The following is a 14,003-nucleotide window of genomic DNA, read 5'->3' on the forward strand; positions in this document are numbered from 1 at the left end:
ACTTGTTCACAGGTGCCAGAAGTTGGTTGACTCCATGCAACACAGATGTACAGCAGTTCTCAGAAACAGTGCTTATACAACTAAATATTAATTAGGTGATTCAAAGGAAAGCAAAATCTTCAAACATTTTTCAGTTTATATAGTGAATGTTTGAGTTTGTAAAGAAGAATACAAACACTGCTATTTGTTTGAACAGTCTAATATTCACTTTTCTTCAATTTGTTTAGAGGAACAACACAAATTTGATATATTTTTCTTCATGTTTTGATTTGGAATAGAATGTGTAGTGTTCCCAATGCATTTGCGTGTATGGAAATAAAAGCTATTAGAAGGACTTTGAGCTTTATTCACTTTTTTCAACACACTGCTATTATTTTGAACACAACTGTATAAAGCAAAACAAATGCTATCATTGTTGCATCTACTGTTACTTCTGCCAAGTAGATGACCTTATTTAATAGACAGAACCCATGTGTCACCAGGCTGGCGTAATGGCAGTGATTCAACAATCAATGTTGTGTGCAATAAAAATCCATGTCAACTTAATATAGCCAGAGGTTGTGCAATACAGATTGCATTTTTGTATAGGGCAGCCAGAAGCTTAGCAGTCCTCAGGTTGTACAGTTCTACAATTCCAAGTTACTTTTTCAATAAAAACCCAAAAAATAAACCACTAGACTGATCTTTGAGCCAGAGGAAGAATGTCAAAAATGCTGTGTGCCTGGCTTTGTATGCTGTGGGGGGTAATAGGCCCAAATAACCAGTAGCTCCTGCAGGGGTAGCACTGCAAATTTATAGTACAGACTAGAAGGAATTGTGGCGAAAAACAAGTAACCGACAATATTCTGAATATGCAATTATGCTGTGTTTCTTCTGATATTGTTTATGCAAATAGAGGTTAGATGATGGTGTAATACACTATATTTGGTATAATATTTGCATTTAAGGCGCTGCACTGTTTTTAAAGTTACAATTGAAGTTGTGTATAAACATTTATTAAACATTTAAATTATTCATTGTATGTTACATTTGTACCTCCTCTTACCAAGACATTTGATAATGTACCTTTCTTGTGAATTTTAGATATAATAATAAAATGTGTATATTTTGGGCCGTGGGAGGACAGTGTACTCTAAGCAAACACAGTGAAAACATAGAAACTCAACATAGATGAGGTCTTTAGTGAGAACTGAACCCATGACCTTGGTGTTGCAAACTTTTTCTTGGGGGGGGGAAGGGGGAGATTAGACCAGGGTGGGAGCAGTTTGACTCAATTAACTTTTCTGCTTTAGGTGTCCGTTTATGACACAGAGAATAGCTGCGATTCAACGGATCTCAGCTATTCTCTGGTCATTCACAGTTTATGACACTCAGGAGATCATGTCAGCCCTTCGCTGGAGATCTGTGTTCTCCCTCCAGATTCTCCAGCCCAGAGCTGGAGAATCAGAGGGACCGCAAACTAAGCAGAGATAATTTACCTCTGTTTAGTAAACTGATCTCTTACTGTAATCTCGCAAGATTATAGTAAAATGAGCCGTTTTCCAGAGTTTGTAGACCGTTCTCCAGCGTTTGGAGACCGTTCTCCCTTCGTTCGGAGAACTGCTTCATAAACTGCATTCACAGGAGAACTGTGTTCTCCGAGAATGCCGGAGAACTGAGCAGCGATCTATTACCGCTGGTTCATAAATGGACACCTATGTGCCTAAAAGACAAAGCTCAAGGCAAGGCAACCTGTTGTGTGCCTCTTTGTATCATTCCTTAACCAGTTCCCATCTGCCCTATAACAGAAATACTGCTACAGGGCAGCACAGGTACGCAAAATATATATATACGTGATTTTGCAGTACCGGGTAGAGGACGTAATCGCCATTCGCTGTCAATCACTGGGTCCCAGCCGGTGATTACTCGCCGGCACCCAGTGATCTCCGAGTATCTCTGATGGGGGAGAGCCCTGCATGTAAACAATACAGATCTCTCCCCTGTCAGCTCCTGCACACTGCTTTGTATGGCTCTGCATAAAAACCGCACAGGCGATCAAATACCACTGAAAGAAATCTCTGTGGGAAAAAAAGGATGTAACTTTCATTTGGGTGCGGCGTTGCATGACCGCGCAATTGTCAGTTAAAGTAACGCAGCGCCGTATCGCAAAAAAATGGCCTGGTCAGGAAGGGGGGTAAATCCTCTGGAGAACAAGCGGTTAAAGTAGAGCTCTCATAGAAAAAATAAAAGGCAGCTTATACATTAATGTGTAAACAGCTTGCTCTGTCCTATCCTGCACTGTGTTAATGTCAATGTATTTTAAACACACATTTGGTGGATATATAGCCTTTAACAATGTAATCATGCAGAAATCATCAGTTAAGTAATTTTCACACTGTATTTTTTAATCAAATAGGTATATCTGTTGTATGAAGAATTGTTATTTTAAATATTCCATTGCTGACAAGACAAAAGTAAATAAAATACTTAATCTGGTACCCAGTAATACTAGCTGCAATGTTGGACAGGGCACCACCCACCTTAGCTACCTTGGAGGCAGCTGCTTTGCTAGCTGGGGATTGTTTCTGACTACCAACACTTGCCCGAAGGAAGTAATGGCAAGAGAAATGCAGAGGTAGGTGAAATGTGTCATCCTTCTGCATTCCTCCTGCCAGTGCTTGCCTCCGGAAAGTGTTGGGAGCCAGAGTCAGGAACCCACTAATCAAAGCAGCCATCAACTTGCTAGTTGAGGTGTCGGGCGGCCCTACACCAAGGGGGGGGGGTGCCCTGCCCAACATTGAAGCTGGTGGACATTAAAAATTGGACAAAGCACTGCATTCACTTTGTTCAATCAAAAACTGAATACTGTAAAAGAAAAGAGTAGTAATTCTTCTCTAAGAAAGAACCCCACTAAATATTATCGAAAACAGCCACAAAATATACAAACATAATCTTATAATAAAAAAGACGTCTTCGGCTATAAAAGCATAATGTGCTTCTAGCAGCGTACCCTCTATCTGCTGAGTGCGTTTGTACAGAACTGAATCTCTGCTGCTATGTGTGCGCATGCCTCCTCCTCATCATGTAATGGTTCAGTAGTAGTACAGAAGGAATTAAAAATGATTTCCAATACCATTATGCAATGGTAGCTATACAGTTTTTGCTCTTTGTAAGCTGGGTAAGTAGGTAGCATGAGACAGTGGAATAGTCATATTTACCAAGAAGGTTCTTCAGTGTCATGTAGTTCTGAATATTCTTGCAGACCTGCTTTTTTTCAGACATTGCCAGCCAAACCGAAGCGTTCAAATAGTACACCCCAGTTTAGCTTAGGACATAAGTCATATTATTTCCCATTTTCTTTTTTAAATAAAAAAAATGCATACAGCAGGAATTAAATGCTACCAGCCTATGTTACAGTTTCTTTACCTTCCACTGTGAAATGGGTAAAGTGGTATTAAATCCCAAGGCAAACATTTATTATTTTGCAGCTTACCAATTCCTAGATATGATGGCTGCATTAGTTTTTTTATTTTATGCTTGATTTCTTTTTTCAGCTGGTGACCTGGCCAATACGTCTGTTGTTTTTCAGAACAAACTGTCCTGCAAATGTATCAGTTCAGAGGGATGAGAAAAACAATTTACTACAGGGGCCTACAATTATCAGCTTTTATTTATTCATGTAAAACCTTTTATCCCTAAAGTAAAAAAAAAAAAAAGCTGTTACTGTAACTGCAGCGAGCTGGAGTTTGGCTTCATTTTGTTAGTGTATCTAAATCTGGTAATCCATCTAACACTCCTCTCAACCCCCCCTTGACTGACAATAATGCTGCAATAAAGCTTTTTAGAGAAAAAAAATAAAACAATACAGCCACTACATCTAATGACTGGTAAGCTACAATACTTTATTTTTTGGTTTTGGGTTTAATACTGCTTTAAGGTGATTACTGTCAATTATTCATCACAAAACTCAGCTCTAAAATATTCATAGATTGACCTACTATACAGTATATGCTCATTAATTATGTTCACACTTGTGCAGTATAGTATTACACAGCACAAACCTAAATATAGCATACACAAGTCCATTTTCGTTGCTCCATGCAAAAATGTATTGCCCTACAGACAGAGAATCATCAGTCTGTAAGCAATATTCATTTTTTTGCCATAACTGCCATTCTTTTCAACGATGACAGCCAAAGAGAGCTGAAAATAGCAACTGTAACAGCAAATAACACATGTGCTTAATTCATTGAGCCTAGTGTCATTATTTGGTATTTAATGCCAGATATCTATTTAATAGCATCCTTTTGCTTTTTCAATTGTCATAACATTATGCCTGGAGGTGGGCCTCTGGCTGGAGAGCTGCCCTCAGGTTGGTCCAGAAGACTGTTTGTTCCTCTTCTTCTGTTGGCCATTTGAGGTAGGTTTTTGTGTTCATGAGTTTGCGCAGTTTGGCAAATCTTCTTGGGACAGTTGACTTTTCAATGGGCTCCAGGATAACCAAAATGGCTGTATCATTATTTTCATCAAAAAGACGAAAGTGTGAGAACTCCAGCTCATATTTGCACCATTCACTTTGGACAAAGTGCTCAGACAAGATGAAGAGGGTTTTGTAGCTTGCCTCCATGGCGTCAATTATGTTACCAATGATTGTTTTACCAGCTGCAAAGTCTCGCTTATGAAAGCAAATCTTAAATGAAGGGTCGCCATTTTCCAATAATGGCAACATCATATTTTCCACCCATTCCGAATCTCTTTCACTATATGATACATATGCGTCATAACGGATTTCTCTGTCCAGGACTTTCATAGGTCTTCTCTTTGCCTTCAGCCAGGCACAGGTCATCTTCACATACCATAAAATGTGAAAATAATAGCAGAGCGCCAAAATAATGGTTATCCCTAATATCAAGATGATGCATGTTACTGTCACAAATAAAGTTTTGTGGCACATTAGGAGAGGAAGGTGTGCCTTGTCAATTTGATGGTCTCTGACGGATGTTGGAGAGTCGCAAACATAATCTTGTGGCCAGCCAACAAGTAGTTTATGATTTTTGCTAATGAAATCCACAAACTGACAGGAGCAGAAGTAACTATTGTTTCTTCCATCTAGTCCAGTTAAATTTGGAAAGAAGTTAAAGTCAGATTGGTAAAAGTCAATGAGCCGGTTTTCTCGGATTATAAGGAGATTTAAATGGGGCAGGTGGGCATCTGCTGGCAGTTTAGTTAATCTATTTTCTGATATGTAAAGCTCTTTTAAATCTGGCAAAGAGAATACAAATTCTTCAAGATTATTGAAACTCACATCCAAATGCTCCAAAGTTGCAGGAATGCAGCCACGGCCGATATATCTGATCTGGCAATTTGAGATATTTAAGGATTTGAGGTTTACAGGCCATGGACATGAAGAGATTCTTGAACTGCCAAAACTGTTTTGACTGAGATCAATGCTAGTTAAAGAGGGTACATGTTCTAATGTTTCAGCAACGTTTGGTAATGAGAGCAATCGATTTCTGCTTACATTTAAAGTTTTCAATGAAGGCCAAGCACCAAATCTGTCATAAAAACAGGATGTACTTGCCAAAAGCAAGTCCGTCAGAAGATTGCCACTCAAGTCAAGGTATTCCATCATCTTAAAGGATCTGGAAAAATTGCAAGGCATCAAAAACACTTTGCTATCAATACAGCTAACACTTTTAATTTTCCGCACCACCTTATATATAGAACTTAAGTCTGAAAAAAGATAGAAATTTGGTATGTACAGATTCTTGATCACTACTGTGGTAAGAGATGAGTTTTCATCCTTCAGAATTGGAGCACCTTGTCCTGTTCCTTCTAGTACACAATCAAGCAAATCAAAGTCTGTAACGTTTTTGTAGGTATGAATAATTTCTATAAGCCGTGCTCCACTCTTGTCAGTTAGCAGACACTCCCTATACATTAATACTTTCACAGTGGTATCATTCAATGCTGTGAAGGCTTCTACATCTCTATGCAGTGTGAAAGTCATGTTTCTGATTTCTAATACAATAGCAGACCGTGAAAGATCTGTTATTATGTCTGGCAATAGGGGTATATTTGCAGTAAGGGTAACATGCTTGATAGATTTTACCATCTTCAGGGCACCATTTGTATATTGCTTGAGATTGGAAATATTTAAGTGTAGGTTATCTAAGCTCAACACACCATCAAAGTCAAGCCTATGGAAAGCTTCAAAGTTACGATTTCCAATTTTCAAATCCTTCAGTGAGGACAAAGCAGAAAAAAGGGGGCTTTCACCAAGTGATGTATATTGGTTACCAAGTAGGTTTAACCGTTTCAAGCTTTGAAGGTGTCTAAACCAAGTAGGCAACATACTGGTTAGTTTATTATAAGATATATCCAGTTCTTCAAGATTTGCCAGTGACTGAAAAGCACTTTGGCTGATGGAATGGATGTCATTGTTGCTCACAAGCAGTACTTCCAGGTTCCTGTAAGGCTGTAAATCTGTGTCTGTAATCTCCTGAATTAGGTTATTAGATATGTCCAGCCACCGCAGTTGTTTTGGTAGTGTGGAAGGGATAGCAGTCAAATGTCTAAAGGAGCAATTACAGTAATTCATGCCATCACAAGAACAGGCTTCAGCTTCATATAGCGAATGTGTTATAGCCACCAATGAACAGATCAAGTAACAGCTACATATGTATGCAACCATTCTGATATTGAAGGATCTAAAAAAAACAAAAATAAGTACAAATTAGATTAGGTTAGTGCATAAATTCACAGTAGGCTAAAGGCGCCATCAATCAATTTCCCAATCCATGCTAACAGCCTGAATGGAGGAATTTCCATTGCCGGCTAATGTATTCAGGCAGCCACAGGACCCATGGGTGCCTGATTACAATGGTGGTGCCAAACATGGTCTGCATCTTATAGGACTTTGTCACTGGCCAATAATTTTCCTTCTGATTCAAGCAATTTTTAAATTGACTGTTGTCAAACTGGGTGGTGCTTACAGGGCCAACTATGGCTCCAAATTCAACAGAAATCAGCTAAAGTTTGAGCTGCCTATGGGTGCCTTAAGTCGGGTTTTGTGGCTAGGGATACAGTGGACTTTAAATTCCTATAAAGGGTAAACGCTAAATATAACCATTCATTGGCATCTTTCAGATGGCAGAAGGTTTTTTTACCTTAATACATTCTCTGCATTAAGGCAAAAAAACCTTCTGTTTGTAGCTCCCCCTCACCGACCCCCTTATACTTACCTGAGCCCAATCTTAATCCAGCACAGTGCCAGAGAGCTGCAGCTTTCTCTGCTTGCTCTCTCTCCTCACTGGTCATGGAGGCAGTAGCAGGAGCCATTAGGTTCTGCTGCTGTCAATCACAGCCTGCAAAGAAAAAGCAGGGGCGGGGCTGAGCCATATTGTGTGTGTCAATGGACCCTCATTGCAGCTCAGGATCGAGCCCGCATGAGTGCCTTCACCCAACAAGGATTGGGGTAGCTCTGTGCAAAACTATTGCATAGAACAGGCAAGTATGACATGTTTGTTGTGATATTGTCACGATTGCCCATTTATTGGCCTTATACTTTCTGTATTCTCTGTTTATCACAGCACATTACTGTTAGTTCCATATTTTAGCTGCTATGAAACCATTTCCTCCATTTCAGTACATCATGCTTTCTATGCCACTATTGGTTCTTCTGCTGCCCAACCCCTCCCTTCTGCTCAATCTCAGGCTTAACAACCTTGGAAAGTTTCTGGTTTTGCTCAGGACTAGTGATCTGATGACTAATGGGTGAATAATCAAGAAGCAACAGGAGTACAGAAAGCACAGATCTACAGAATGAAGCAGAAGCAGGTAGTGCTTGTGCTGCAGATCCTCAGGTACAGTTCTTTCTTCAGCAAGGAAAACAGTGAGCAGCACAGTGGTGACATCACCAAATTTCAGTCAGAAGCAGCAGTGCCACAGATCTCACAATCCAGATTCATAGCTATGATTTCATACACTTGTGGTCCCTGCTATTAAGCATATCGCTGTCCCAGAAACTAGTCCTCAGCTCCCTGCAAATGATAGCACCCTTTCCTGTTGTTTTTGTCAGACCAGTAACTGTCACAGGCACCAGTACCCTTTCTTCTGACATCCACTCCTACCCTTGCTTCTCTTTGGTCCCCCTGTAAAGTGGATCTGATCTCCTGCCACAACCAGCCAGAAAATCAAAGGGTCCCCAAAGTCCATAGGGTGTCTGCCACGTAGGCACCAAGAGAGCTATTCCTGACTAAAAGAACAGCCCCTGGCTGCTGCCACAAGCAGTTGGCCAAAGACAAAGGCCATGATCCCAGGGATCGTGCAGCCATCAAGGGGCAAGGTTAGTTGCTTAAAAACAGCCTGTGTCCACCATCTTCCTCTCCTCTTGTGTCTGTGCCTCTCACAGGGTCAATTGGAATAGGCAGAGCTGCAAGTGTGAGTTACTTAACCCCTGTGAACTGCTGCCCTGTTTCCTGGCTGCTTGTCCCTGACTTGGGCTGGCTTGCTGCCCAAATGACACTGAACGTCTTCCTTTGATGTTCTATATTGCTGTGCTATGTGTTGGCTGTTTATCTCTCCCATGCCCTGTGAACTGCTTCCTTGTGATTGCTGCCCTGTGACCCTGGACTTGCTCCTTTGATGTCCCATTATGCTGCCTTGTGTCTTGTTTGCATGTCCTTGCCGTGTCCTGGTTTGCAGCCCTGTGGCCCTTGACTTGCTTCCTTGATATTCCATATTGCTGTCTTGTGTCTTTGCTGCCTACCTGGTAGGGCCAGACAAGGAGGGCAGGGTGCAATGTTTTAATGTGGAGGGGGACACAGAGTTTGCTGGCACTCCATTACCCAGCTGCCTGAATGACAGAAGTGATCCTGCTGTCACTTCTGTATTTTAGGAAGCTGGAGAATAGTGCACAGAGCAGTGACACCATGCTTTACTTTGAAGCCAAACCTCAGCTAACACTTTTTTTGATCCTGCCAATAAGTCTTCTATTTTTGAGCAGATCAAGCTATTTATTAAAAGTTACAGAGGATTAGAGCTGGTAGAAACAAACAATTTAAAGAATACGTTCACCTTTGGGAACATGTTGCATGTTCCACCCATTTTTAGAGTAGAACATATAACATGCGTCTCCCTGCTCTGCTGCATCTAATGACAGCATTGTGAATGTTTCCTACAGTCTTTGCAGCTTTTGGCTTGTAGTTCCCAATGAACTACCACTAGGGTTGCCACCTCATCCGTTTAAAACCAAACATATATTAGTTACACAGGTTCTGTGGCTGATTAACCGCTGTCCCGCCGCCCTATAGCAGATATACTGCTACAGGGCGGCAAGTGTGCGCAAAATCACACATGTATGTGATTTTACATTTCCGGGTAAGGCTTGCACGCTCCCTACCCGTGCCGCCATTCATGGCTGCGGCTGTTAATCACTGGGTCCCAGCCGGTGATTACCCGCTGGCACCCGATGATTACCGAGCATGTCCGATGGGGAGGAGGACCGTTTTGTTTACTAACAGTCCCCCTCCCTGTCAGCTCGTGCACACTGGTCTGATTGCCTGTGCACAGCACAGCCATCCAGAGCAGCGTAATTACAGTGAAGCACACAGACACTGCCCCCCAGTAAAACACTTCCAATAAACAGTTAACCCTTTGATCGCCCCTCATGTAAACCCCTTCTTGGCCAGTGCCATTATACAGTGTCAGTGCTTTTTTCTAGCACTGATCACTGTATTGGTGTCACTGGGGATGTCAGTGAGACCATGTCAGTTCCCCCCAGTGTCAGAATGTCAGCCGCAGTCCTGCAGTCCCGCTATAAGTCGCTGATCACCGCCATTACTAGTAAAAGAAAACAAAATTCCAGTATCTATACCGCCATTTGCAAAAGCTATAACTTTCACGTAAACCAATTAATTTACACATACTGGGAATTTTTTTTTAACAAAGACATGTAGCAGAATACATTTTGGCCTAAATTTATGACAAAAGTAGATTTTAAATTTTTTTTTACTGGACATGTTTAATAGCAAAAAGTCAAAAATATAGGTTTTTTTTCTCAAAAATTTTTTTTTATAAGCGCAAAAAATAAAAAACGCACAGGCAATTAAATACCACCAAAAGAAAGCTCAATTTGTGGGAAAAAGAGGACTTAAAGTTATTTGAGTGCAGCATTGCATGACCGCGCAATTGTCAGTTAAAGTAACGCAGTGCCGTAATGCAAAAAATGGCCTGGTCGGGAAGGGGTGTAAATCCTCAGAACCTGTGTAATTAACGAGTTCGGGTTGAAAGAGATGAGCTGGCAATCCTAACTACCACGTTGCTGTTGAGGGCTGTGGTACTTCATTGTCTCTTCCTGTCAGTGTGTATCTGTCTGCTTGTACGAGGAGACAGATACACTCAGCCCTGGTTCACATTGATGCGGTGCGGAATTTGCCGTTTTTTTATGTGCGAATTCCACACCTCATCAAAATAGCACCCGGTCCATGCGCACCGTTGTGGGTGTGTATGTTAAGTTAACAAAACCCCGAAAGTTCGTCTGCAAAATGTGGTTCGATGTGCAGAATCGGATCGCATAGGTGTGAATACCCATGTGATCCGATTCTAGTGCGGACCCAAAAAAAAACCTTTTTGGTGAGGGTGCGGTGCGATTATAGCCATACAAAATGTATGGCTCCAATCGCACTGCACACAAATCACATGTGATTTGCACAGGAATGTGGTGCAGTTCCTCTGTGAATCACATGCGATATACCACACCACATGTATGTGAACCCAGGCTCATAAGCCTGTAGTAGTCCTGCATGGCATTCTGCTGATTGCTGGTCATTGCTTTCTAGGCTCCAAGTAAAAATGAATAATAAATGCACATTTTCATACCTGCAAAGGTGATCGTATCCTTTAACACTGAATGGGGTGCTTAAAATAATCAGCTTTTATTCATTTTCATAAAAACCTTCATCCCAAAAGTAAAAATAATCTCACGCAACTGCTTAAAAAGCATTGTCTCCTCTCCAATGAAAGCTGCCTGTTGACAAACATTTATAAATTAGATTTATTTCCATTTTAAGCTGCCCATAGATGAGCAGTTTTTTATAAAAAGAAAAAAAAATCTACGGATTCCTCCATCCACACAAACGAGGATAGAGGAATCCCCCATCCCTTGTAGGGACATTGTATTCTGACAGCAGGACCCTGTGCTGTCAAAATACACTGATCAATCAGCTGCAGCTGCTGAACGACAAAAGTTTTCCAATTTGTCCATTTGACGATCGACTTTTGTTGAGTCACACATGCATTAAAATGTAGCTGGTCCCTGCTGCACTGGCCGAATTTTGACCCTTCTTCTTAGACTGTAAGCTCCAAGGAGCAGGGCCCTCCTAACCCTCTTGTATTGAACTGTGTTGTTGCTGTTGTACAGTGCTGAGCAAACTGTTGGCGCTATATAAATCCTGTATAATAATATAATAATCCTAGATTGTAAGCTCGAAAGAGTAGGGCCCTCGAACCCCTCATGTTTTGTTTTGTTACATGTACTGTCCCCCACTACAATGTACAGCGCTGAGCAAACCTTTTAGCGCTATATAAATACTGTATAATAATAATAATCTATGGGCAGTAATACCCATCTACAGCTGTTTACTCAATCTGTTTATCAGTCTATAACCCTGTGATCTTGGTTCACATGTGACAGGTTTGCTTGAATGTTTCATCAGACTGGTTACTATGGACTACATATGTATTTTTTTTCTTTGATCTAGTTTTCTTGGTTACTATGGACTACATACTGTATGTATTTTTTTTCTTTGATCTAGTTTTCTCGGTTACTATGAACTACATATGTATTTTTTTTCTTTGATCTAGTTTTCTCGGTTACTATCAACTACATATGTATTTTTTTTCTTTGATCTAGTTTTCTCGGTTACTATGAACTACATATGTATTTTTTTTTTCTTTGATCTAGTTTTCTCGGTTACTATCAACTACATATGTATTTTTTTTCTTTGATCTAGTTTTCTTGGTTACTATGAACTACATATGTATTTTTTTTTTTCTTTGATCTAGTTTTCTCGGTTACTATGAACTACATATGTATTTTTTTCTTTGATCTAGTTTTCTTGGTTACTATGGACTACATATGTATTTTTTTTTCTTTGATCTAGTTTTCTTGGTTACTATGGACCACATATGTATTTTTTTTTTCTTTGATCTAGTTTTCTTGGTTACTATGGACCACATATGTATTTTTTTTTTCTTTGATCTAGTTTTCTTGGTTACTATGAACTACATATGTATTTTTTTTTCTTTGATCTAGTTTTCTTGGTTACTATGGACTACATACTGTATGTATTTTTTTTTTCTTTGATCTAGTTTTCTTGGTTACTATGGACTACATACTGTATGTATTTTTTTTTTCTTTGATCTAGTTTTCTTGGTTACTATGAACTACATATGTATTTTTTTTCTTTGATCTAGCTTTCTCAAATCAGACCAAAACATAATACGATCTTGATTAAAATGAAAGTGATAGCATATGAGAAGTAGGATCTCCCAGAGAGGGCAGTATTACCCATCTAAATACAAGCAGCATTCCTTCTTTTCAGCTGTCTTGTCCCTTCGATCTGATGAGTTCTTGTACATATAACACACATTCTTTGTTACCTGATCCCGGATAGCACAGACACTTCTGTTTCAGGTATAAAAGACTGTAAAACATAGACAACCAACCTGCAGACTTCTGTTTTCTGTATACGTGTGCTCCTTTGGTGACCGTGCGTGGACGTAGGATGACGGAAAGAAGTTAGGAGCAGTCAAGGCCTGGCAGCAGTACAAGTTCTTGGGGACATACAAGATCTGGTTGCATGGCTGAGCAGCAATTCTCAGTTGTAGGCGGAGAGATGGTCAGTGTGGGTTTGTTTTGATGGGGAAATCCCAGCCCTGCACAAAGCTCCAGTCTTCTAGAAGAGGATGTTATGTTAGTATTGTGTACAGCAATGCATAGTTTCACTGCTAGGCATGGGAAGGCACAATCATGATCACAGCTAAGAAATCTTTTACAGTTTATGGCATGAGTTGATTGACTTTCTCCTACGAAGTTACTAAACAGAACTATTTGCCTACTGTTAATGCTTGTGGCTGTGTGTGCTGGCCAGTAAAGTGTGCATTTTAGTCATTAGAACTGAGACTACCTGTCAGAACAATCTCATCCCTCTCAGATTTCAGAGATAGGAAAGGGAGACGCCTTCTCCTACAAAAGATTAAGTCCTTTTCACACGCCTGATTACGCAGGCCATGAATAGCAAATACGATCAGTTAAAACCCCTTATATTTCCACGGTTACACTTCCTTAAAATGACACTAAACTCTGGGTTTAAAAAAAAAAATTCTTAAAGTGATAATTCACCTTTAAACACTTGTCCTTCAGAGGTTTTACCCACCCCCCCCCCCCCTCCTTCCTGACCAGGCCATTTTTTGCGATACGGCACAGCATTACTTTAACTGACAATTGCGCAGTCATGCAATGCCGTACATAATTGAAATTTATGTCATCGCCCCCCACAAACAGAGTTTTCTTTTGGGTGGTATTTGATCACCTCTGTGTTATTGATTTTTTTTGCGCTATAAACAAAAAAAGACTGACATTTTCGAAAAAAAAAACAAACAATATTTTTGACATTTTGCTGTAAAACATATTCTATAAAAAAATTTAAAAAATAATTTCTTCATAAATTTAGGCCAACATGTATTCTGCTACATGGCTCTGCTGAAAAATGTTGCAATACATGTAAATTAATTGGTTTACGTGACAGTTCTAGCGTCTACAAATGGCAATATATATACTGTTTTTTCTTTTATTTTTTATACTAGTAATGGTTGCGATCAGCGACTTACAGTGGGACTGCAGCAGGCTTCTGACACTGGGGGGAACTGACTGTCACTGACATCAATACAGTGATCAGTGCTAATAAAAAGCACTGACACTGTACTAATGGCACTGGGCAGAAAGGGATTAACATCTGGGG

The 14,003-nt window shown here is 40.2% G+C and overlaps 1 protein-coding gene across 1 annotated transcript; it reads right to left on the reverse strand.

The window, feature by feature from the left end:
- Positions 1–958: 958 nt before the first annotated feature.
- TLR2 (toll like receptor 2) lies at positions 959–13,167 on the reverse strand. Its single transcript, XM_089670435.1, has 2 exons — positions 12,709–13,167; positions 959–6,689 (listed from the first exon to the last, which is right to left on the reverse strand). Exon 2 carries the CDS (start codon positions 6,671–6,673, stop codon positions 4,310–4,312), a length of 2,364 nt encoding a protein of 787 aa, XP_089526561.1. The 5' UTR covers positions 6,674–6,689; positions 12,709–13,167; the 3' UTR covers positions 959–4,309.
- Between the last annotated feature and the right edge of the window lie 836 nt (positions 13,168–14,003).

This window comes from Staurois parvus, unplaced genomic scaffold (genome assembly GCF_062004578.1).
Source record: "Staurois parvus isolate SC_StPar_1 unplaced genomic scaffold, SC_StPar_1.0 ptg000090l, whole genome shotgun sequence".
NCBI classification, from domain to species: Eukaryota; Metazoa; Chordata; class Amphibia; order Anura; family Ranidae; genus Staurois; species Staurois parvus.

Coding starts and splice junctions, on each gene's coding strand:
- TLR2 (XM_089670435.1), bottom strand. CDS start 6,673: ATGGTTGCATACATATGTAGCTGTTACTTGATCTGTTCATTGGTGGCT.